A 22,189-nucleotide genomic window follows, 5' to 3' on the forward strand; every position below is an offset into this window, starting at 1 on the left:
TCGTTGGGCATGCTTTCGTCCGACCATATTTTGCAAAGAAGCTGATGCATGCACCTTATCAGCTCTTCGCCGCCGAACCTCTTAGATACTTTTTTTAAATCACTGACAGCTTATGTATCATCACACAATACATTACTCTCAGTTCTTGTGAAACTCTGACTTAATCGATTAAGAGAATGTCATTAAACATACATACATTTTTACGTGGAACTGTGGCAGTAATTGTATGCAAATTGTTTTGAAGCGAATTCAGTGGCTGATTCCTTTGCTATCACAACGAGCGACTTCCTATTGCTTTATGCCACCGCTGTGACTAACCCACAAGTATATTGCCAGCAGTTGTAATATATCAAGCTTAACTAACGAGTTTTCACCAGCACTAAAATCGAAATTAATTTCGGCCCGACATGGCTTATCCCAGCTTGCAATCAGGATATCGAATTGGTCGCACACAGATTGAATGAGTAGCCACGATGGCGGTGGTCGGGTATAATTGCTGCTTGTACCAGGTCGAGAGTCGAGTGGCGTGCCACACGTGATCGCTGTTAGCGGCGCGCAGGATGGATAGAGCTGTCGCTCCAGCTTTGAAATTGGCGCTTGGAAAATTGCCATGACGGCATCGTGGCGGTGTTCGTAAGTATGTATAGTTACTTATGTATGTTGTACGTTTGTATAAATGACGAGACTATTTACATACATATTTGGAATCAGTGTGAGGCAAGTAGGTGCGTCGTCGCCATAAACTGTTGCTGTCGCAGAATGTTGCATGCCACAGAGGCCGAACATGAGCGAAGGCGCAACAGTGGCTACACGCATGTTTATGAATATTATGTCCATTTGGCACGATTCGCTTTTCATCATCACACTTGTGTGTGGGGGTGTGTGTCCCACCCGGCGTGTCATAAAACTAAGCACAAACCGTGGAGCGTTAGGCGACGAGTTAGTTGGTGGCCCGATGTCGCGTCTTTGTTAAAATTTGTGACACATACTCAAGTGCGACAGTGCAAAAGCGAAATGAGCAAATAAACTAAGTGCGGCTCAGTGTGACTCACAAGTGGGCGGAAATTGGTTAACTTCTTTTTAGCTGACTGTAGCGTAGGAGGCTACGTTAGACTGGGTTGCTGTAAAATGCCGAAAAGAGGCTTATTCCGAAAATATTCTTAAATCATTAAAATGGTAGTTTTTGTTTTCATTTGGTCGACCTAAAAAATCATTAACTGCAAATTGCGGTATTCCGGTATATTTATCGTAGAAAATTCATGGCTTAAATAGAGGTCGTAAAAGAAGATATTTGTAATTATGTTACGTTATTTACGACCCAGCTTAATATGAAACCTTATTTACACAAAGAAGGTGCTTGGACTAGTTTTGCGTGTCACTTATTACCTAGAACGTATTGCCTACACTCATGACTGGTAATAAAATGCTCATTCTGCTAACCAAAAGATACGTTTTAACCAAAGGCAACTAATCAAGCATTATTTATTTAAGCCAAAAAGCTAGTTTACTGTTTTGTTGCTTTATTTGAATTATTTTGCCTTTTATTCTAAGAGAGAGATTTTACTTTACTTTTGACTCTAATTTATAAACTCAAATGTAAGGGAGTTGATTAAAAGTGAACGTCTTCTCTCACCAAAAATTTCATAGATTTTTATGAGAAATAAATTTCATTTTATATTTTGTTTTTTGTAAGTACCCGCTGTAACAATGGGTTAAGTGGGTGTATATTTTTGGAGTCGGATCTCTTTATAAAGCGTGGCTCAGGAAATGATGAAATTATGTGAAAGAAAGCCTTAATGGAAGTATATAATATATTTTTCAAGCCGAGGTACATACGTGTCATTACAACAGTGGTACATTTACTGCTCCGAAGTGCTTCCTTAAGAGAAGTGACTCTTAAATCTCATGGCGGAACGGTGATACTGCCCTTGAGTTCACTAACTGTGCGTTGAGGGATGGTTAAGGAATGCCTAGCGTTTTTATCAATGGCATCGATTCACTTTGTGGGTATCAGACCGCACGGGTGTCGCAGGTAACTGTAATGCTGACGAGCTGGCAAGCCAAGGCACTCTAGCTCCGCTATCAGTTGAATGGGATTGGGTAGGTAGGTTGCCAATTGCAGAGGCTTTGTGGAAGAATAGGAGGTAGAAATATATCAACGGTTCTTCCATAATTGTCCTCTGATTACGAGAGGGAGCTAGCACTTTCTGATATCCCACCGAGCTAGTGTGAATAGAAATTAAACGCCTAATATAATTTGTATTGAAACAAGGCGCTTATGAGATCAGAAACATGAGTTATATTTTTTATAGATTCACTTAAGACTGCATATAGTAGCTAATTACATTAGTACGCTAAGAATCTAACCTAACATAATTACAGAAAATACCATATATATATTGTGGTGAATACCTAACTTTCGGTTTTACCCGGATGTTACGCCTTAAAAATATGCGTGAGCTTAATCGATCTGCGTATTTCAAAACATATCTTTTAATACATGGAACAGCCACGTATGTACTTCTGCATCAGAAATATTTATCGCTATGATTCGCAGAGTAAACATTAGCGATGGAACTGTGCGAAACTTTGAGGAGCTGGGTATAATTGACGAACTCCACGGATCAAAAAGCTCACAAAAGAACCAATTGCACTGCGCAAAAAGGTACGTTAATCACGGCGGAGAGTTTTGAGCAAAAGGGATATTTAGTGATGGAACTAAATTCAACATTTTCGAGCAGTACTGTGGTAATAAAATATAGCGAAAAGCGAATTGTGAAATACACGTTAAAAATACAATATGTTCAGTCAAGCATAGAGATGACAATGTAATGTTGTGAAAGTATATGAGTGCAAATCTTGTCATAAAATGCAATTTATTACGGACAAAGTGAATTATCCACAATATATTAAAATTTTAATGATTGATTTTCAAGCAGAATCTGTTGAAGTTAGCCAGAAACAATTTTCTAAATATGGCTCAAGCAGCTCAGGACTTTCGGTATCTTCCTTAATTAGAAAATTCAGCTGCCCAGCTGGATGATGTCCTCGTAAAAATAAAGGCTGACATCACCGCCGTCCAACAAATGCGTTAGACTGGTCAAAGACTGAGACTAGTAGGTCCTTGTGGCATTTACTAAAGTGGTCATATAAAGGAGCGCAAATTCGGTGTGCGATTCGTGGTGTGAGAGAGCCTTCGTCGTCGAGTAATGGCAGGTCAAATGCGAAAGTTTTCCATACCAGCCCTTGATTCCGATCATCCGGTTTGTATGGCAGCTATATGCTATAGTAAGCCGATCTGAACAATTTCTTTCGATATTACATTATTTCTATAGACAATAACTCATACGAAATTTCGTGAAGATACCACTTCGAATAAGGAAGTTTCCCGTGCAAGCATTTGATTCCGATCGTTCAGTTTATATGGCAGCTATATGCTATAGTTAACCGAATTGAACAATTTCTTCGGAGATTATATTTTTGCTTTAGAAAATAACCTGTGCCAACTTTTATGGAAATACACATACAAGAACTTGGTTCTGATCGTTCTGTTTGTATGGCAGCTATATGTTATAGTGGTCCGATATCGGCAGTTCCGACAAATGAGCGGCTTCTTGAAGAGAAAATGACGTTCGTATATGTACAGACAGACGGACATGGCTAAATCGACTCAGTTATGTCGAACTGATCATTTATATTTGTATATACTTTATAGGGTCTCTGACCCTTCCTTCTGGGTGTTACAAACTTCGTGACAAACTTAATATACCCTGTTCAGGGTATAAAAACGGTGAGGGTCGATGGATAGCCGGCCTAGTTATTCAAACACGGCGAAGAACTAATAAAGAGCATGCATCAGCTCCTTTTCAGCATGTCCAATGAATAGAATTTAAGTGGGTTTTGTCCAATCCACAAAACATGATCCCGAAAATCTGCGAAACTACCGTGGTTAAGCCTCCTCAACATTAAAGTCCACCACCAAGTAGACCTGGAAAATCAACAAGTGATCAGATATTCACCATGCGCCAAATCTTGGAAAATACCCATGAAAAGAGAATCAACACTCACCACCTCTTCTTCGATTTCAAAGTTGCCTATGACAGCACGAAAAGGCTGCGGCAGTGTAAACTGACGTTGAGCAACACCAAAAGCTCTGTCAGGATCGGGAAGGGCTTCTCACAGCCGTTTGATACCAAACGAGGTTTCAAACAAAGTGACCATTATCGTGCGACTTCTTCAATCTACTGTTAAAGAAAATAATTCGACCTGGAGAGCTGAATAAAGAAGGTATAATCTTCTAGAAGAGTGTACAACTGCTGGTGTACGGCAATAATTTTGATATCATTGGCCTCAACAACCGCGCCGTTAGTTCTGCTTTATCCTCAAAATCCAACGCAGAATATGTCTTGCTAACAGTAGCTACTTCGAACTAAGGAGGCATTAAGAAGTAAAGTTCTCTCCCGAAGAACAAAAACCAAAATCTATAAGTCACTCATTATTCCCATCTTGCTATATGGTGCTATGATAACATCTGGTGAGTCGACGTGACGAGCTTTCTAGAGAAAGGTTCTGTGGAATATTTATGGTCCTTTGCGCGACATTGAAATAGTTCAGCAAATTAAGAGACAACGGCTACATTGGCTAGGTCATGTCGTCCGAATGAACAAAACACTCCAGCTCTGAAAGTATTCGACGCAGTACCCGCCGGGGAAAACAGAAGAAGAGGAAAACCTCCACTCCGTTGGCAAGATCAGGTGCAAAAGGACCTGGCTTAACTTGGGATCTGCAATTGGAGCCGTATTGCAAAAAGAAGAAACGAGTGGCGCATTGATTGTTAACTCGGCAATAGCCGATTAAGTGGGTTCTACGCCAGTATAGAAGAAGAGAAGAGGAAATTAGATAGTACCTTGTTTTCCAAAAGTATCAACTTTTCGAAATTATTGTGAAATCACTGAGTGATATGATTCCCTGACGTTTCTCAAAATATCCTTTGCAAATTAAATGGATCTAATTGTAGGCAGCGTGTAGACATTTTAATTAATTGTCAGAGCCAAGTGCTGCAAAATTTTAAAAGCTTTTTTCACAACACTACGAGTTTGCATAATTCTTCTATGATTATCTTAATTATTCGATAATTCCCTAAAATAAAAAAAGCTATTATATATTAAACGTCAAATTTGGAACTATTTGAGCTTTTTTAATAATACAGATTCAGAGTTTGATTTTTGTAATGAGTATCTTCCAGTTATTTTGTAAATTGGGTATTGTCCATACTTTCACTTCTTATTGAATACAAAACTCAGCAAAAATCCCGTGTGTAAATTATGAGTACAATGTACATAAGTTTTTGGTGTGTTTAGTAAAGTTGAAATAATTTGTACGTTAGTCGTTAAAATAATAAATTTCTGTGCGTTGACATCGGTTTTAATGTTATGTATTAAATTTTGTTACGTTTAAAGAAACTTCAAAATTGAAAGCCAACAATTTATAAGAACTATGATCGGCAGTAGTCGAAGTTCTATCAGTAGAAAGCACAATTAATTAACAATGTTAATAGTATTTAAATTTATTGAAGAATTTGAACAAATTGTGAACAAAGCTGATAGAAAACAATTAACAAAAAGAAAAAAAAAAAAACATTTATGATGTATTCTCGTGCAAAATCATTTGAACTGTAGACAATCGAATCAACTTGAATTTGCACCTGCAAAAGGATGTCAAAACAATTAGTATAAAATATTGATGCATTGTTTGAATGGAGTACGGATGAACCTGATGCTCCGTTTTAAAATCTTTTCAACAAAGAAATTATCTTCGCCGCATTTTTTCATATGTTCCTTTGGGTACATTATGACAAAAATGCACCGGAAATTATTATCAAATTCTCCGGTAAAAGATATTTCAAAAAAATGTATTTTCTAAGTTGATCCTCCTTAACTACTATGCCAACTATGAGCGCGAACTGTTAACCAGTTGGTTTACAGCAGCTGCTTAAGTCGGTATACCTCAGTATAGTGATTTGTGATTTTTATAGTGGATACAAATATCTAACAAAGAATTTGTCTCAAGCGTCGTATTTCTATCCAAATTCAAAAATACAACCCTTCGAATGGTACAAAGCTTTCAAGTCGAGAGATCGTTGAAGACATGAATCGTTCTGGTCGGCCTTCTACTTCTTCAACTGTGAGTGAAGGATATGGTACTTGAAAGTCGTCAGACAAGTGGTAGAAAATGGCAAGAGAGTTCGACATCTCTCGCGAGTCCGTTTGAATGATTTTTTGAATATTTTGGATATGAAACACGTTCTTACACGACTCGCCCCAATAAAGCTGAATTTTTACAGTATACACGTCTCTTTGACCATGCTTGATCGGGAGAATTCCGATCCCACATTCGTCGAGAGTATAATAAGTGCCGGTGAGACATTTGTGAATTTGACATGCAAACAATTAAACAATCATAGAAATAGAGAGGAAAAAAACGAACCGAAACCGAGAAAAGCACCACAAAGCCGCTTAAAAATCAAGGTGATGCTGGTTCTTTTTTTCGATACTCGCGATTTAGTGCATCATGAATTTGTTTCAGAGAGACAGACGGTCAATGAGGAGTTCTTTTTGCGTGAGAACATTCGTCGAAAAGGCCGGAATTGTGGGGGAATAATTCAAGGTTTTTACACGATGATAATGCACCATCGCATCGAGCCACGATTGTGACCGAATTTAAAGTCAAAAACGCAATGAATACCATCGATCAACCACCGTATTCACCAGATTTGTCTCATATGACAATTAATAAAAATATTTCAAATAAAATATGTGAAAAGAAATATTACGTGGAAAACTCATATGGTGGTTTTCTAAGATCAATAAATGAGATTAATAGGAATAATTCACCATTTGTATACTATAAATTGTAAAACGTTATCCGCAAATTGTTTTTAAATATAATATAAAATGTTCGATTTTCCGGAAATCGAGATAAAACATTCGTAACCCTTAAAGATTCAGCCATGCCCCTTCCTATTTTTCCCAACCTCAAATCGGACGTAAATTATTTTTCTTTTAGTTTTAGCTATTTTTTTGTTTTCAAAATTTTTCTTTCTTGGTCTGAATAATAAGGGTTGATAGTAAATTTTGGTATTCTGTTGTGGAACGGCAGCTATTATGGATGCTTAATAGGGGCGTAAATCAACCATTTTAATAAATTTGAATTTAAATTATATTTACATGTTATTAAGTACAGCAGCTAAATAGAAGGTATTTTCTGCTGAGTTTCCTTGAAGCTAGCATATAAATTAAGAAGATGCTTATTTATTAATTTCAATAAAATATAACAACTTAAGAAAGTTTGAGAGCCTTCATAACGAGTGCACCATAAGTGAGCATGTGAAAACGTAATAAAAATACAACAATACCTGTGATAAATCAGGTTTCACACTTCCATACATACATATATGATATTATATGTTATATACTAGAGAAAGAATTAATGTGTGAGTACGTAGCGTATTTGTTTATCCTTAATGCTTTATTACACACACACGTAGCATAAGTACATGCAAGAACTCAGGAGTGGGTCATGCAAAGAGGGCTTCGTGGTGAATAGAAAACAGTTTGCCCTTCTGCGAAGTTTGAAAAACCTCCCAAAATTATGTTTCCCGCAGACATCTAACCATCAACGAAATGAACCGAACCGGTAAGCAGTTCGTGGACAGGTGAGCAAGTTAACACCCGAAAGCCTGCGAAAATTCAACACAGTGAAATTAAGCGGTTGGTTGGGTTGTGCGCCGAATGTAACTGTTGCTGGCACAAATTATTGTTGTTCCTAGCCTTTTGCTACATTTGTTCGTTGCAAGTGCTGACTGCTCGGTCACTTGAGTTTTAACACATGCACGCACGCACACATATTCACATGCATAGCTGTGTAATATGTATATACATATGTACATACATATGTTCACTGTTATACTTTCTAACTTTGATTGTGCGCTTTTTTTATCATTTAGTTAAAATTCGCACTGTTTTTGTTGTTTTGCTTATAATGCGGCGTGTCTGCGCTCTCTATTTACATATGTACATATGGTATATAGTATGTCATGCATTGCTGGCCACTGACGAGGCAAAAGTTCAGTTGTGCGGAGGTAATGGCACAGCTGCTTGCGGCTCGCCGCTTCCTTTTCTCACTTCCTGTAATTGTAATTAAAAAATATTCGTTTTTCATTGTCGTGAGAAATTAAAAAAATTGGGCGCAGAAACAAAAAGGAAATAACTGTTGGATTTGTAACATAACAAAAAATATCAGGCGCAAAATTTATTGTGGCTATCTAATTATTATGCTGAAAACCATGGTCAGATTTATTCATTTGATTGGTTTAGTCTAATCATTAAATCATCAGATAATAATATTTATCTAGATACATAGAATTTCATATATTTATATGGTCATGTATGTGTATAGCTGCGAGTAATAAAATAGTAGCGATTTTGACATATATAAATGGTCAGCGGACTTGAAACGCACATGTCTACCCAATAAGCTGTTAATTTGCTGGAGCCATTGCCGGATCACTTTGACACATGAAAAATCAAAAAAGTTCTTATATAGAAAGTTATTTGGCAATATATCGTCACGAAATTTGGCATTTGATTTGGATTACTTTTTACGATCTACTAATAAATTTTTCCGTTCGGGCCATTGTATAGTTGATATACAACTGCCCAATAAAAATTAAATATTTTTATGGAAAAAGTTTTTTTTTTTTGCTTTTGTTTACATGGGAACCTTAGAAGGTCTGCTAGAGCCGTCTGGTAGACAAATAGCTTTTTATTTAAAGTACTCACAAGTCTGTAAAAAGCATTTAATATTTCTAAGGCAAATTTTTTTCATAGCATATTTTTTCTAGACAAAATGATAGAGGATCTGACCTGTTAGAGCCTCGTTACATATGATAAATCATATAACAGATTTAAAAGAGAAACTTTTCGGTAACCCCTATTTAAAATAATACATTTTTGGACTACAGAAAATTAAAGATTATTTCATCTCACATTTTATAGTGTATGCATATATCTTTCAGTTTGTAGCAGTGTCTCTAATGAGTCCAATAAAACCTTATTTTAATACTTAAAAATGCACTATCAAGATTTTGTTATGCTCTTCCTACTGATTAAATCGTCTTGAAAGCGTTTAGATGCGCTATTATAGATATCATAAAAAACTTTTTTGTCTAGCGAAATATAATAGAACTTCACCCTGCGATGTGAACAGTTGATTTTCGCGCAGCTATCGAATACTTGATAACATATTTACATATTGCACATATGTGAATTTGGAATATTTACGGTGTGCACAAGTATAGTTCAACATTCTTAGACATTCCGCTTATTCTAAACATTTATTCATTTACATACTTAAATTCTTTGTACTCATGCTCTTCTCCTTCCTCCAAATTGTGTATTTGTAGCGAAGAGAATGTTTGGAAACTTTGTGAACAAGTGAAGAAAACACGCATCGATGAACTTTCCAAATGCTACGCGGTGTTCGTGTCAAATGAGGGGCGCACAGTGCCGCTGTGGCGCCAAAAAGCAGGACGTGGCGATGATCAGGTCGTGATATGGGTAAGTAACAAATCAAACAACAATGTGTGTAAAGTACGAAAGAAGAAAGTCGAATAGACGAAAAAAGAACAAAACGAAAAAAAACAACGAAGGCAGCAATGTTCAAATAAAGCGCAACACATTCTGTCGCGCACAAGTGGCACTTGTAAGCGCTTACCGATTTTCTTGCTGTTTCTCCCTTTCGCACAGCTGCCTTATTTAAACTGTTGCAAAGCTAGTGTCAAATTCTATACACAGACGCCACAACACATTCATATCTAATACTCTTTCTTCGCCCTATTCTTCGCAAAAAATCCAATCCTTCGATTAGGGTGCGCTAGGGCATAGTACTGAGAATATGGGCGTATGAGTAACTTTCATACGCTTGAAAACGATTACATTTGAACTGATTTCCAATTACTGTTTTTAATTATACATTGAGCAAGTTTTATTAAATTTGCCCAGAAGCATACGTCGGAAACCCTAGCTGAGTAAATTTAGCTCTGTCTGCCWGCCTGCCTGTATATACGCGAACTAGTCCATCAGTAATTAAAATATTGATCTGAAAATTCCGCGAAGCTACATATTTGTTGCGGTCGCGGATCTCGGAAAATATAGAATATAGTTGCCATACAAACTAATAGCTCAAAATCGTACGGAAAACTTAAAAAGAGACAAAGATACAATCTCCGAAGGAATTGTTCAGATGGGATCGTAGATGTTAGCTGATTTTATCGATTTCACAAAACAAACTTATTTAAAATATTATCAAATCAAAATAATTCTATAACTTTACATCCGAATGCTCAAAGTTGTCAAAAAATACTATTATGTTTACAAATTTTCAGGCAATATGAAAGTTAGTCTTTACTTTATTCCTCGTCGTCAATCGAATCTTAAAAAAGTTATCCTAAAGTATCTGATGATTAAAAAGTGTTTTTATATTACTTGTTTGTCTAAATTTTTCGAACCCTCCTAACATATATTCGACAATGTTATTTATATTTCAGCTCATGTATATAAACACATTCATGTAATGCCCTGCACGTTCCTGGGTATGTTAAACGCACGTACGTGCCTTGTCTCCGTTACTGACGCCATATCTGCCGTCCTTTCCACGCAGCCGAATGCGCGAACATTTGCACTTTTCACGCAAATAATGCTTTTGAATTGAAAATTGATTGATGATAGAAAAGTGTTTCTTAGCGAAGATTTCAAACTCCTCACACAAACAGTTCAGAATTAGTTTTTATCTTTACCATTATTAGTGAACTTGCCGAATTTTCCATTTCTGCAACTCTAAATCTTCAAATTGTAGATGTATTATACATATGCAAAAATATGTTCGAAAATTTGAACAATTAGCAACTGAAGTTCTCCATGAGAGAAAAACATACTCTCTTTAATCGGTACCGTGAAAGGACACACATGTGCGTCGTTATGTACGTACCATATGGATATAATAATAGAAATGAAGACATCTTGACGAAACTTGGTATGGTATGCGCGCTTCCTGGTCAAAAAAAGGTGTATGTTCGTCAGCACTAAATTAAGATATAAAACTCTAATTTGTCACAGGTGATCGCAGTAACAAGGGGCCGAAAATTTTAAAAATGTAATATAAAAAATAAATTTTATGTAATGTAATGTCTTAAACTACTTAAATTATAAAAACTCTAACCGACAGTTTAAAAATAGGTGAAATCGGATGGTAGCCCCGCCCCATAAAGTTGTGACATTAAATTTGAGATGGTATAGCCAAAATGGATGATGGGAGAGGCACCGTCCACTCTTAGGTCAATACACATATCTCGGGACGCGCCCAACCGATTTTAAGCAACTTCGGTATAAGACATTCTACTGACAATCGCATATTACAGTGTGAAGATTTGAAAACGAATAACAGGATACAACTTTGCACGAATAATGCCTTTGGAATATACATACCACCTTATGACTAAACACTGTAGAAATGAAACCAAAACGGATCAAGCCCCTGGGTACTGGGTATTTTGACGCCAGTACCTATACTTAATTTTTACCCCAAGTTGCGGTCAATATGTGAGATATATTAGGTTGTCAAATATCTCCCTTCCGATTTTTTGCTCTTTATTCAATGCTTTATAAAAAGTGTTGCAGTAATCGGATTTAGTTGAAATATGCGCCGTCTCGTCCATTAATATGTTTCCATCTAGACGGCAACTTCATAATAGCCCTTATTTGCGAAGAACTCGGACAGCCACTTTTCACAAGCCCCTTTTGAGTTCAACTTTACATCAACAAGGGCGTTCGCCATGGACAGCAACAGGTGGTAATCACTTGGCGCTATGTTCGGCCTATATGGTGGACGCGATAAAACCTCCCATCCGAGCTCCTGTTGCTTCTGACGAGTCATCAACGAGCACAATCCTGGTGGTCGAGTTCGTTCCGTTTCAGCAGCATACCACTTTCTCTAGATGGTTTAATATGGTTTGGTGACTAAATCCCCTCTTCTGGGCGAGAAGCCATCTTCCGCCGGATTTGTCTTTAACGAAGGAAAACTTCAAAATAGCGCTAATTTCGGCGTTAGTGAACTCCATGTTTACTCGTCCATAACTGTTTAAAGCAAAATCCAAACTAATCATGCATAGCGTCGTTTTGTAGGTTATGTCAAGAACGTTTAAAGATGTATAGTATTGCTATATACGAGCTTTGTAGCGCTTTATATATAGCCGCGAAATTCAAAAGACAAAAAGGCGGAAGAGAGATATTTCACAACCTAATGTAATTGAAATTCAAAGATAATCTTTTCCTGACAATGGTTTGTCTGTATGTCAAAAATGGTTGGAATCGGATCGCTTTAGACCTAATATACGGATTTTCGAACTTTTGAGTGAATTTATAAAGTATATATCGTTCAATATGTGAGTTATCTTAATACAATTGAGAGAGCGTGTTTTTCTAATAACGGCGCATTTTTGTGCTTACAAACATTAAAATCAGGTAAAACCTCGCTCTATGCCCCATATAACTAACAAACCTTATGTAATTGAAAATACTTCTCTGGCTTTAATTCTTCCAAATTGCAATATTATGAAATGCTCGGTTATAAGCGAAGCCCTCTCTAACTTGTTTATTCATAGAATCGAACAGATTTCAGATGAAATATGAATAGTAACAATGTATGTATGCATTGAATTGAAAGGCAGAAGGTTAAAAGTTTTTAAGATTTGGTTGATCTTGAGCTTGAAATGTATGCATAACCCTTTTGAAGCTTACTTCTAACTACTACATACTTTGAACTAACTATTCGACAGGTACATTTTTTGAACTCTGACCAAAAACTGTAGTCAAATTGATTACAATCAGTGCTTCTGGGAGGCCAATTATTTGCAGGTATGTAACCAGGAACATTGCTTTTAGGCCACTGCTGGGTGAATTTTGACCTGTTGAACTAAATTTCAAATAAGTCTTGACATTGATCCGGTTGATGTATTGGAATCCCTTGTCATTTTGTGTATTGGTTTCAACCACATTAGAACGACGACTTTTCTTTGTCATCAACTATAAATGTTTGAGAAAAAAGACGTGGTGTATGGCACGACCACCTTCTTCCAATTGCAGTCATAAACAAGTGGTTATCATCGATCCATACCGCTCTCGATTCACAATAACAGTGTCTCCAGCTTCATTTCGAATGGAGTACGGACCAATAATTCCACTAGACCAAAAACCTTACCAAACTGACAATTTAGGTGAATGTAATATTAGTTCATGAATAATTTGTGAATTTTCTTCGCACCTTCCAAGGCAAAGTCAGCAAATTCTCCACATTTACGGAGGTCCAATGGTTTCAATTCTTAAGAGAGATCAATTTTATACGAATGCCGGTCCAAATTTTCTCAAAATCGGTTAGGTTAGGGTTTCAGACAATTTCAATACTTGAATCGAACGAAGAATCAACAAGATGCCTGAACGGCGGCGATATTTCCATTACTTCGAGCGGGTCTTCTTGGCACTTGAAAATTATGTAAAGAAAAGTGCGCTTGAAATTTTGAAGAATTCGACGAATAGCGAGCAATTCTTGCAATTGGAGAACGATTATATTGATAATAAAATTGATTAATTTGTAAACGTACATTTTTCGATGAAATTGCAAACATTACTGAATACAGTGAAAAAAAATTTACACATCACGACTTATTAAAAATGACCGAAAAGACTCTTCGAAATAATATCATCCGTATTAGAATAGGTCAAAATTCAGATGATTTATAGGAAGATGTTTCGGTAAATCTGGATCTTCTTGGCACAAAATTAGTTGTATCATTTGGCGTTCTAGGATTTGCCAAAAACCGACCTTTGTTTGGTTTAAAGCACACTTCAGTGTTTTACAACCATGGTTCTATTTGTATAATAGTAAAAAAAAGTGGTAATGAACGTTGGGTCAGTCAACTTCAGCAATTACAGTTTTAGTTGGGTTGTACGCTAAACGAGTATAACTTAACTAGCAAGCCTTATATAGACGATGATTTGTTTCAAATAGCACTGGTTTTTAATACACTGTAGCGCATGGATGTCCTCTTGAAGAATGTTATTCGGTAGCCACCAAAGTGTCGATAAACTTTTTTATACTGTCAAATACATTTGTAATAAAGCTTGATTTAAATAAATTCGGGCTCTTTTTCTTTACTTCCAGAATAATTCGTGAAAGTATGATCTATTTTAATCACTCTGGATGGACCCTTATGATTTTTCCCCTTTTAAAGTTTTTAATCACACAACACTAATTACTGCTAAATAATAATATTAGCTTTTTGAGACCGTGGTGTGATACAATCCTGAAATCGACCCGAACCTTGTGAATCACTTTCATATAAACTTTGAATGGATTTGACTTTAAATTCTCTTTGAAATTGCTAATAGACACCATAAAGAGATTTCTAAATTCTTAAAATTAGGACAGCAAATGCGGCCGTCTTACACTTTTCTTCTTCTCTCCAAATAAAGGTCACATTGTATTTGTTTGAAGTACTTAATGGTCTACGTATACGGTGAAACCGAAAAGCAACGTTCAAAATCATTAGTCAGTTGCACCCGGTCACTGTCAAACATTAAATACACAAAAAAGTCGATGAAGGGCTGTTTAGAAAAGGCATTGCAGTTACATCGGTGACTACCACCCTGTGCTGAAGAGTAGCTGCAGTTCAGACAGAGGCTGTGACCAGGCCATCTCAACCGATCGGCATCATCAATTATGTATGAATTTACTCAGCCAACGGGTTCGCTGCTGAGATGACTGGAGAGTGATGTATGGTCTGCTTCAATTTTATTAGCGAAAAGTAGTTACATGGCCAGGGTCACACAAAGCTTCGTGCTGCAGTGCTAACTGTGTTGTTACTGTAGATGCAATTCCGTGAATATTCGGTGGCGATTTGGTATGTTAGCTCACAGCTCGGAAAAAGGCACATAAGAAATGTGTGGCTCGGCTGTTCTGACTTGTTGGCTGATTGCTTATTCTGCGTGTACTAGGCTTATCCTTGGCTGTTCACAATTCTATGGACGCTTGGTTTGTTCGTAAATTTTTGTATGTAAAAGTAAAATCTCACGAATACACTTAACCTTTCCCGTGCATGCATTAATAAAATCATATTGGCTAACTACGTAGTCTAAGTAGCCGCCCTCGAGTTTCTTCTTTGCCCACTTTTCGGAGCACAAAGTAAAAAATTCAAAAAAAAAAAAAAAAACAGTAAAATAGCAATTGCACATGAAGAGCCGAGCCTACATGGAAGAGCCAATTTCAGTGGGGCCTGCAAGCACGTTGTTATGCTGGCTAGTAGCAGTTGGAGGTTATTCGTGAATTTTGCGAATTTGTCTACTAATAAAATAAAGAAATTATGTGCTGAGGCAAGTAAAAGCTTGAAGGCGCGCCAATTTTACGGTCGGCGAGGGAAGTTTGTGGCGGATGGCGCAATGGCTCAATGAGGATCATACACACCACACCAGTAGCCGTTATTTGTTGTTATTTTAGCGTGTAAACGGCGTATAGCATGTTGTACGTGGCATGTGCACAAAATACCCGTCGGCGTTAATGTTCACAACTACAATTACAGAGCTCGCAAAAAATTCATCCAGAATTTACCTTTAAAAATCTACATTCGCGCTTATACATATATTTAGAAGTATATGGTTATGGAATGTGTTTTTTCTTTTATGTGAGCGTGTATATTAGCTGTTACATTACTTCTCTTTCATGCCAGTCTTAAGTCCCCTTGGGCTCTGTGTTTTTGTCCGCCTATTACCGCTACCAGTTGTAGCCTTGTAGGACCCCGCACCACGAACATGTAATGCAGTATTGTTTTTTCGTTAGATTTTTTCTTTTCTGCATTACAACATTTTTACAAATATATGTGATGGCTTGTATAACTGTATTCTTACTGTTCCACGTAATATACATATGCATTTCAAATATAGTTAAATTTTCATATTTCATTTCTTCTAGGACTACCACGTTTTCTTTATGCACAATCCATCACCAAATCGCTGCTTGGTGTTTGACTTGGACACGACACTACCTTTTCCTACATATTTTCACAAATACGTAACAGAAACGTTTCGCTCGGATCTTGCGCTGAGACCGGAACATCATAGGTGAGAGAAAAATGTTTGTACTAAATTTCCCGTGGCTTGTGAGATGTCAAATTACTTCGGAATATGGACGTTATAAGCAGGGAAGTAGAGAAAAAACCGAGAACCGCGAATAATATAAGATACGGAACCTCCACCCAACAATTGTTACAGAAAAAATCTACGAAATTTTTTTAGCAGAACTCCCTAACTTTCTCTGTCCCGTGTGTACGTCATATAAGCGTATCTTTTGATGAATTTAATATATAATTAAGGATCAAGCTAGGAGAAGTATGTGCAGTTGTCTTCTATATTTGAGAAAAATTATTCAGATTTGCATATTTGGTTGAAAAGCTTAGCGAAAGCTAGGAATCGATTTATATATGAAGGTAGCTCTGGTTATGAGTGAATTTCGTCAATAATTGTCTACGATATCCAGGAATTGGACACGTTACAGAATTTATAAATCAATAAATTTCAGAAATAAATGAGTGTACCGATAAATCCACAAGAATATCGAGAAGATGACCAATTTTACTAAACAAACATCAAACGATACACTGAAAAACATTAGATTTATTAAGTAGGTCTGATTTGAGTTGGTGCTCACTTTTGGGTATTCTCGAGAGAACTAAACCATGTAGAATGGTTATAAAAGCCGCAAATAGAAGGCTCAGTATGTGCTTCTGTATGTTTTCTTATATCGAAAAAAAAAAATACTGATTTCTGAAACAAGTCGCAAAATCAAGTTTGCAAATTTCATTTATATCGTCTTATTGGGTTGATGGAATTGAAAAATTATGCATTCCGCATTAACTTACTATATGTAAATATTTAATATCATCATATCATTTTATTTGTAGGTACTTCAGAGTCATACCCGCAGAAACATATCTAAGTGAGTTCTCATCCGACCGCCGCCACATGCGAAGGCCAGATGGCAGTTGGATAAAGCCACCGCCGTCATACCCGCCCATACAGTCAAGCAGTAAGGCATTTCAGGCATTTATTCAGCATTTACTATTCGATTATGATGTTATTGGGCTTGAATTTAATTTCATTAATTTTTATCATTTCAATCTACCTCCAGGCAATGCGCATAGTTTGGGTGACTTTATCTGCATGAATGCGGGCAAGGGACCCGGCACCGTCTACAGCCTCTCGGAATTCGTGCAAACCTTCTACAAGGCGCCGAATGTGGTGGCGCAGCAGAACAACAAATAATATCAACATTGCTGAACAGCTATCAATGAAGTGCCAGTCAAGTTAACGAGCCGACAGTAGCGCCAAAACGCCGCATGTGCACTTGCAGTAGAAAATGAGAAAACGAAAGAGTTGCTACTGGACTAGTTGTTTACGCTTATATGAATTATTTAATAGCAATACGGAGTGCATTGAGGGTCTAGCAATGTTTTGTAAGCAGTGATGCTATGTCGTGAGTGTCAACGTAAAGATCAAATAAATAACAATAACAGCAGCAGCACATGCCAATAAGTAAAGGAGCAGAATTGAGGACAACATGAATAAGTTATAGCTGGTTTCAGCTAGATATTATCGTCAGCAAAAGCTGCCTTCAATGTCGCACTCAAATTACTCGCTTGCACTCGGCGCACGAATGCCATGCAGGCTATCAATGTACAGCTGAAAATGTCACTTAATTTGCATACAATACAAAATTACCTTTAGCTTTAGCCAAGCAAAGCTGCCAAGCTTTAACGACTGCAAGATCCTCGAACAAGTGCCGATTTTTCCTTCCGGTTCATTCCGATTGACAATGCTTCTATTATGCGCAGAACTACATGAGCAGTCCTACCGCTTGCACCTCGCAACTCCTTAGTGAGAAGACTAGAATGCTTTGCCAGCATTCAGTAAAAAATGCTTTCCAGGTATGTGCTAAGCCGAGGAATATTTTCACTTGTATGCATGCCATTCTATTTGCTGCTGTTGTTGTTGGCTTCTCATATTTATAACCAAGCATCCTTGCCGACACTGGCGCTAGCATACCAAGTAGAATTTGATGGATTCGTTGGCTTTAATGGCCGCTGTTGAAAACTTCATGCTTGATTGAATAATCGACTGTTGACCGACGGATGGTTGCGGGTAGCAGATGCATCGGCATCAACAACAAAATTAGCTAGACGTCTGCCGGAATCTCTTATAAGTTGCTGCTATTGGCATGTGTCGACGTTTGTGGCGCATTGGGAGGAAGGGTATAAATATTCAGCGGGGTATATGCATTTCGTGGCATAATGATGGCAGAAGGCAATACATATGAATGGAAAGAACTTTGTAATCAAAGATAACACAACATAAACTATTAAGTATTAAATTAATGTTTAAATCAGAAAACAGATAGAAAATATATTAACTAATATATAGTTAATAATAAATACATGAACTATTACATTTACAATAAATATCTGCTTATATAACTAAAAAAGACATAACAATATCGTAATTATAATGATAACGTATTTTTGTATTCAGATTCATGCTTAGAAGCAAACAATATAATTAACTGAGGAAAAAAAACATACTAAGGTTTAAAATTCAGCGATAGAAGTTCGAAAAAAATACACAAAAAATTATATATTACTATAATATTAGCCAGTCACCTTGCAATATGCATTCGGCAAATTTTTATCCAGTTTCTTATAACCTAATCCAAATGTTTAAAGTCACACTAATTAATTGGTACAACAACTCTGTTATTTCTGAGGCACTCTTAATTCATTGCTACAGCAAACAGCCCGAAAATGTTTTCTGAGTTGGTGATTTTGCGCCAGCACAGTACAATTAATAGTCTTTTGAAAAAATTTACACTCGAGTTCATCATTTCTTCATTGTCGTTGAACGCCCATATGAGATATGTAAACACATAAGTTGCAAAAGAAATATATATGCATTTATTCATATTTTGATGTAAGAATTTCAATTACGAAAAGAAAGTTGAGCCTCAATTGCAAAAGTCAGACTTTAAATTGAAAACCTTAATATATAACTCAAACAGCAGTTGCTTAAGTCGACTTTAGCTTTTGATTTTTTGGAGATTTTGAAATATCCGGTTCCGAATAAATTGTTTAGAATACCTTAAATTCATTTCGATTTATCTAAATCGATTTAAGTCATTTTAAAATATTGGCATATTAATAAATTACCGATATACATATACATAAGTATGTGGTATTGAATTTTTTTTAAAAACTTTGATATTTTAATTTAAATACCACTGTTTTATTAATGAAAAACAATAATTAATAAATAATAATAAAATTATAGGAAAAGAAATTACAATTTAAATTGCCTTGTGATGAGTCTTCTAAAAAATGTTAAGTTTTGCAAATCAATTGCCCTTGAAAGTTACACTAGTAAATAAGTTTGTATTCTACATAAAATCAAATATATCAATTAATACATGAAGTTATTTAAATTATGTTTTCATCAGTTATACTCCAACATATATATAGTAATATTTTTGAAACGATTTTTAAATGTGTACATTTTTATACTCAACTAAATTAGATATATGAATATAATATTTTATATAGTAGTCCAATCTATCCGCACCAGCAAATAATAATCGACTTCATATTATCAAACATTTGTTTGAAAAGCAGTAAATCGAAGTGATCGTTGTGGTGTTTAATAGCAAATAAATTTTTTTCAAATTTATAAAATATCCCACAGGAGTAAATTACAAATCTCTGCAGTCTTCGAGGCTAATGCTAATGTAAACGCATTCATTTAGGCAAACTTTATATATATTAAGCTCTAAGAATTTTTTACATTTTTAATAAAAATTACTCTAGCCTAACCAGTTTCTTCCAGTTAACGATATACTTCTTCTCAGCACTCAGAATTAAGAACCACAGAATTTTAATGGAAACCTATCTATTGATATGTTAATCTACGAAGATAGTTATCTAATAAGAAGTTCTCTTGTACCACTTAAGTTGTGTTATAGTAATAGTAATTATTTCACCACGCGGTTTTACATGAGGACTGCAAATAAAGTTACAATATAGTTTTACATAACGGTCTTCATGTTAACACGATCATTAGTCTTCTCGTGCTTTTTTATTCTTATTATTGTGTTCCTAACTTATGCAACACATACATTGCAGTTTAGATATTTTCTTTGGTACTTGTAAACTGATGGAAATCTTTTTTACTTCCATCGGAAAGATATTGAAATAGCACGCAGTAGCAGCAACGGTCCCACCCTGTATTTAAGTTTAGCCAAAATTCTATTTCAGTACGAATAGCCTTATGAACTGTTTAAAAAGCAATGTTGCCAAAAAAAAAATTTTTTTTCAAAAAATAAATAAATAAAAATGGCCCAAAAACACAAGTTAACATTATTTCTACTACTAATTACTTACATATACTACGACTACTATTTATTATTATCGTACTATTTTTATGAATGCAATATATTGAGATAATGCATTTTAGTGCAACTTAAAATAAGCGAAGTTTTCATTAAAATTTATAAAATATATGCAATAAAGGAAAATGCAAAAATCTAAGCATAAATTAAATGAAAAGCATTAAACTTTTCATAATAAATTATATATATGTATATATATATACATATCTATTAAATATGTCTAAACTTTAGAAAATAAATGTAAAAGATATACCGAAACTGAAACATAGGCGATAAAGGCAAATAAAAGCCACTAAGTACATTATACAAAAAAAAGAACACACACAAATAACTGTATTTGCTTAACCATGCAAAAGCGGAGCGAAGTTATTATATACATGCAAACATACATACATACATATGTAAAAAATAATATTTTCACTGTGCAAGTCTTAAAGTTAAACCATAATTTTTAAAACACAACAACAAAAAATATATTGTATACATGCTAAATATTATAAGCGTAAAGTATTTAAACTCATCTACTATATACTTATACTATTCGTAATTTAAGCGGTTGGTGAATTTATCAATTCAATTTAAACTCAATTGAAAGCAGCTATAAATATTTGTAGCATACTTATGTACATGAATATGTGAAGAAATATATATATACATATACACATGTGGTAGTTAATGCATACAAAGCTATTACAATGATGATATTTATACAAAAATTTAACGGTATAACTAAATCTTTATCTCGATGGTGTTTCTCGTAAGCTTTTGACTCTCTACACCCACACACACACACCCTTAGGTTATACTTACCACACTTATACTTTAAAATTGTAACTCACATTGACACCCATAACAAAAACACCTAGACCCCCAATCACAAATGCTGTAAATTCTAAGCCATTCACATAAATTGCTGTCTTAATCCAGATACTTAAAGTTTCGTATTTTTGAACTCTTTCACAACTCTTTAGCAATATGCTACAATAAAAATTAAAACGTAAAAATAATAAAAATAACATGCTTGAATACAATTTACGCATATTATATATACAAAATAATATTTAACAAACAAATAGTCAAGTGAAAAATATATGTATTCCATGTTAAAAGTGAAAATTCCTTGAAAGATTGTATATAGCAGAGAAAGGAGATATTCCAGAGTGTTTTATATATTATTTCTAAATAATAATAATTTTTACCAACAAAGTGGTGCTCGACGTGCATGAACACAAAATTATTGCAAAACTCGCAGGAAATGGAGATTATGACAGTGCATTTGACACACAAATAATTTAGTTCGTCACGACATGGGGTCATGAACGAAATTAAGTTTGTTAGGCGTAGCGGACTAGCTTAAAGGCTGGCAGTAATTTCTTTGGTTATTTAGGCATTTGATGAATGATTACAACATTCGCTTTAACAAAGTTGATGTGCCATATTAAAGTCGCATTGAATTTTAATTTCAATTCACCTGCATTATATGCTCGCTAAATGATAATTCCGAGCAAAAAGAAACCTTTTACCCAGAAAATATATATATGTATATATTCCTTCTAAACTACCGAAAGGCATAGTTGTTTGAAAAATATTTTAAAAT

At 35.4% G+C, this 22,189-nt stretch overlaps 1 protein-coding gene across 12 annotated transcripts in view; it reads left to right on the forward strand.

The window, feature by feature from the left end:
* LOC108977132 (protein N-terminal glutamine amidohydrolase) overlaps positions 1 to 18,332 on the forward strand; it is a 41,384-nt gene extending 23,052 nt beyond the window's left edge. For all 12 annotated transcript variants that reach the window (XM_018946690.1, XM_018946691.1, XM_018946695.1 and 9 more), the window contains 4 exons: positions 9,464 to 9,617; positions 16,078 to 16,226; positions 17,066 to 17,190; positions 17,293 to 18,332. In XM_018946690.1, coding sequence (XP_018802235.1) covers positions 9,464 to 9,617; positions 16,078 to 16,226; positions 17,066 to 17,190; positions 17,293 to 17,426 — 562 coding nt within the window. In that variant the 3' untranslated portion in view covers positions 17,427 to 18,332. The remainder of the gene's footprint in view (positions 1 to 9,463; positions 9,618 to 16,077; positions 16,227 to 17,065; positions 17,191 to 17,292) is intronic.
* The last annotated feature ends 3,857 nt before the right edge of the window (positions 18,333 to 22,189 follow it).

The sequence above is a fragment of the Bactrocera latifrons genome, unplaced genomic scaffold, assembly GCF_001853355.1.
Source record: "Bactrocera latifrons isolate USDA-ARS-PBARC rearing strain unplaced genomic scaffold, ASM185335v1 scaffold_84, whole genome shotgun sequence".
Classification (NCBI taxonomy): Eukaryota; Metazoa; Arthropoda; class Insecta; order Diptera; family Tephritidae; genus Bactrocera; species Bactrocera latifrons.